At 37.5% G+C, this 3,636-nt stretch overlaps 1 protein-coding gene across 1 annotated transcript; it reads right to left on the bottom strand.

The window, feature by feature from the left end:
* Window positions 1–226: 226 nt before the first annotated feature.
* On the bottom strand, window positions 227–1,237 carry LOC120075070 (tetrapyrrole-binding protein, chloroplastic). The gene has a single exon (XM_039028230.1). The coding sequence runs from the start codon at window positions 1,186–1,188 to the stop codon at window positions 412–414; it is 777 nt and encodes a 258-aa protein (XP_038884158.1). The 5' UTR covers window positions 1,189–1,237; the 3' UTR covers window positions 227–411.
* Window positions 1,238–3,636: the final 2,399 nt, after the last annotated feature.

Genomic DNA, 3,636 nt, shown 5'->3' with positions numbered 1-3,636 from the left:
CTTGTTAATATATTGAAAGTAGGGAAGTATGCGTTTTGGGTGTAAAGTTGTAAAATTGAGTTTTTTTTTTTTTTAATAAATGTGCAAAATAGAGAATGAGAAAAGACAAATTTTTCAACAAATGTACAAACTTTAACGATATTTACTCTTAGAATGAAGTTATTTAACACCAACTTATAAATTTGGTCCGCTCATGACCCCAACTTAAGAGAAAAAAGAACCAAAATCACGTTGAAATGAAGTATTACCAATAAATTTCATGTTTATCATTTAAAATACACTCAGAAGTCACCAGTCAGAGAGAGAGAAACGAGTGTGTAGAACAAAATCAACCGAATTCATCCCAAATCGAAGCAACCCAATTGTTAATTCGATGTGAATTCCAATGGGTAGCCTCCAAAATCCCCAATTTCAGAAGCTATAATCCCTTTTGAAAATCCTCTCAGTTATCGATTTCAATCCCTTTTTCAATCCTCCATTTTCATCCCCTGCAACTTTTTCTTCCCCTTTCTCTTCAATGGCGTCTTCCTCGAATGCTGGATGGCTCAGAATGTTGCCCATTAACTGTGTCCCTCTCAAAGCATTCGTCAATGGCAGATGCCCTTCCGGCGTCTCCTCCGTCAGCTCCCAAATAAACTCCGTCGGAAATGCTCTGTAATTGTACTGCTCCATTTCCGTATCCAGCTTCTTCATCCACCCAAGTTTCATAAACAGCTTTGTAAAATCTTTGTTCACTTTCTCGAAAATCCGTTTCTGTACGCTGTACCCGAATTTCCCGTCGCTGTATTTCTGCCACAGATTGTCAATGGCTTTCAAATCGTCTGCGGCGATGAATTGGACTTCGGAGAAATAGACATAGCCTCGTTTCTGGGCGCCCTCGCCGGCGAGGGCGATCAGAAGCCGCCGGGTCTCCTCATCGGCTTGCCGGAAGTCTTTGGCGGCGAGGAGGTGGTCGAGCTCGTCGAAAGAGATGGCGGAGGAGGTGTCTGCAGAGAGAGAGAAGGAGCCGGCGGCTGAGGCGGAGAGAGAGGAAGCGGTTGCGGCAGTGGCAGTGGTGGTGGGGGCCGCGGTGGAAGTTGGTTTGAGGAAGAGAGTGGAGGAAGAGGAGAAGGAGGTGGGAGAGAGGTTGGGGTGGTGGGGACGGCGGAGAGAGTGGCGGAGAGATGGGAGAGAGTGGGAAGCTGCCATGGGAGGGGGAGGACAGAGAGAGAGCGTATGGAAATTGAAAATGGAAAAAGGGATTTGGGGTTTTTGAGAGAATTTGATTGAGAGATAAGGAATGAGTGGAAGTGGAAAGGGAAATAGAGGTTCTCATCGAAAAGGATTCAATTGAGGCTTTTGATTGGTTAGTTAAGGGTGAGGTTGGATCTCTCTCCATCTCTCTCAACAAAACATTTGTTATTAAACACTTTTGTTATTCCATGTGTATTTTAGTTTGTCAATATGACCATATTGTTTTAAAATTGAGAAGCAAAAGGAGACACCGCGACAATACGAATATCGAAAAATTGTAATATTTAAAAATAAATAAAAAAAAATTTAGAAAATAAAGGTGAAAATATAGGAAATTAAATGGGGATGAAAATTATGTATTTATTTTTGAATTTTTCTCACCAAATTGCATCCTTACAAAATTCATAAAAAGTCACTATTTATAGGTATTTTGATAACTAGAATGTAGAACCACTTGTACACTATGAATATGTAGTCATAAGACATGAATATTTTGGCATTAGACACATGGATGATATGCACTAAGACATATAAGAAAATGAGACATTTGGGGTGTGTTTGGTAGTTCGTAATTGGATGAGATTTTAATGTAATGTAATAAATAAGTGTTTTGAGTCTGAAGTAATACAAAACTCATTCCGTTTAGACAGTTTTCAATCTAACTCTTTTTCTCATCGTTTTCATGCTTCACGATCTCATTTTCGTTCTGTCTTCAATTACTCATGCTTTTCAACACTCTTATTTCCAATAATCCTAATTTTATTCTAGGTCCCTAAATACAACCTTGGTTTTTTAGGATACTAAGCATGGCCATCTATTTTTGTTTATAATATTTATAATCAATAATAGTTTTTAGAAATTTATATGTATCAATTTAAAGTGAACTTTGAACTTATAATTGTATCAATTTGAATTTTAAACTTTTGTAAGTGTATTAATCGACACACTCCTTCAAATTCAATTCGAGAAATATCGTGTGAAACATATAATTGCTTCAATTAAATTTCTAAATTGTTATAAGTGAATCAATTTAGACCATTTGTTAAGATAAATAAACATGTAATTCAATTTTTGTATGCATATAGACTTTTAAAAATGTCGGATTAATAAAATGGACAATTAGAATTGATGAGTGAGGTCTTTATGCGATCGCTTTTGAGAAACTTCTTGTGATCGCAACTCAAGTGCACTGTCGCATTGTGCCCTTGGATCACAATTTCATATGCGCCATCGCATTGTACCTGCACAGAATAGGCAAATTAACTGCTTTTATGTGATGAGCATTGGTGATCGCAATTCATTTTAGTTTGGCGCATTCAAACATAATATTGCCTCCATCGCTTTCTCCCATCATTTTAATAATTTGAGCTTTATAACTTGTATTTCTACCAGTTATCATTCATCAGCATTGGTTATTTATACATGTGATGTATGGTACTTATATGCCAAAGTGTTTGTCATATGGTTAAAACCCACCTTAGGTTGTGCAATTATTCATGCATCATGTATTATAAATGTTATAATCGAGCATGAAGAAATTACTTGAAAGCATGCGCATGCATCATGAAATGTGAGAGTTATATTTTGCATGCAGTGAGCATTATCATGCATCATCCTTTTATTATAAGTGTTATAGTCTAAGGGTGAATGGAAGCATGTTTTGCTTGTTTCATTGCGGTTTTGTGTAAGTGTTATATAATAGAAGTAGTAATGAATGGACGATGCATTAAGCATGACACTTAGGCTGTTTATAAGCATTATGAATGCCTTGCATGTGTTAGCTTAGCATTATGGTTGTTTTCGTTTATCTATAAGGGACCTTTTGTCTAAGGCGGGTTCTAGCTAGGCTGAGGTTCTTAAGTTGATGGAAACATAACACCCCTACCTAGGAACCTATCTGAAAAGGTGAATTAGATAGATTTTCAACAAGCATGCGACGTTTTGGTCAAAGATTCCGTTAAAGAGTTTAATGGATGATGATCAAAAGTTATTGAACTATCTAAGGTAAATGTTACTCTTGGGCAAACCTAAAAGTCACTTAGTTAAAATCTTTAGCCATGTTTTTCCTAAGTAAGCTAAACTCTAGGTTATAAAATACTCAGTGGGAGGAAGAGGCGTATCAGATATGTCTATAATTCCACTCACATTTCTCCCTGTATGTTCACACCGTGAGATTCATGCTTGGCCTCGTGGTGCCCAGGATGCATCCCCCTTCGGATGGTGTTTACATGAGTCAATATCAAGGTGGACGGAGAGAGTATTTATAGTAAGTGGGTGAAGGATGTGTGTTAACACGTTCTATGGTCTTTGTCATTAGTTCACACCATGAGATCATTCTGTACTCCCTCGTTTCGCCTTCGGAGTGTCCTCATTCGAATGAGTTTTGTGCAGTTGGTCAATATC

The sequence above is a fragment of the Benincasa hispida genome, chromosome 4 (assembly GCF_009727055.1).
Source record: "Benincasa hispida cultivar B227 chromosome 4, ASM972705v1, whole genome shotgun sequence".
NCBI lineage: Eukaryota > Viridiplantae > Streptophyta > Magnoliopsida > Cucurbitales > Cucurbitaceae > Benincasa > Benincasa hispida.
The sequence above is the reverse complement of the archived record's forward strand: the minus strand, read 5'-3'. Positions and strand labels throughout refer to the sequence as shown.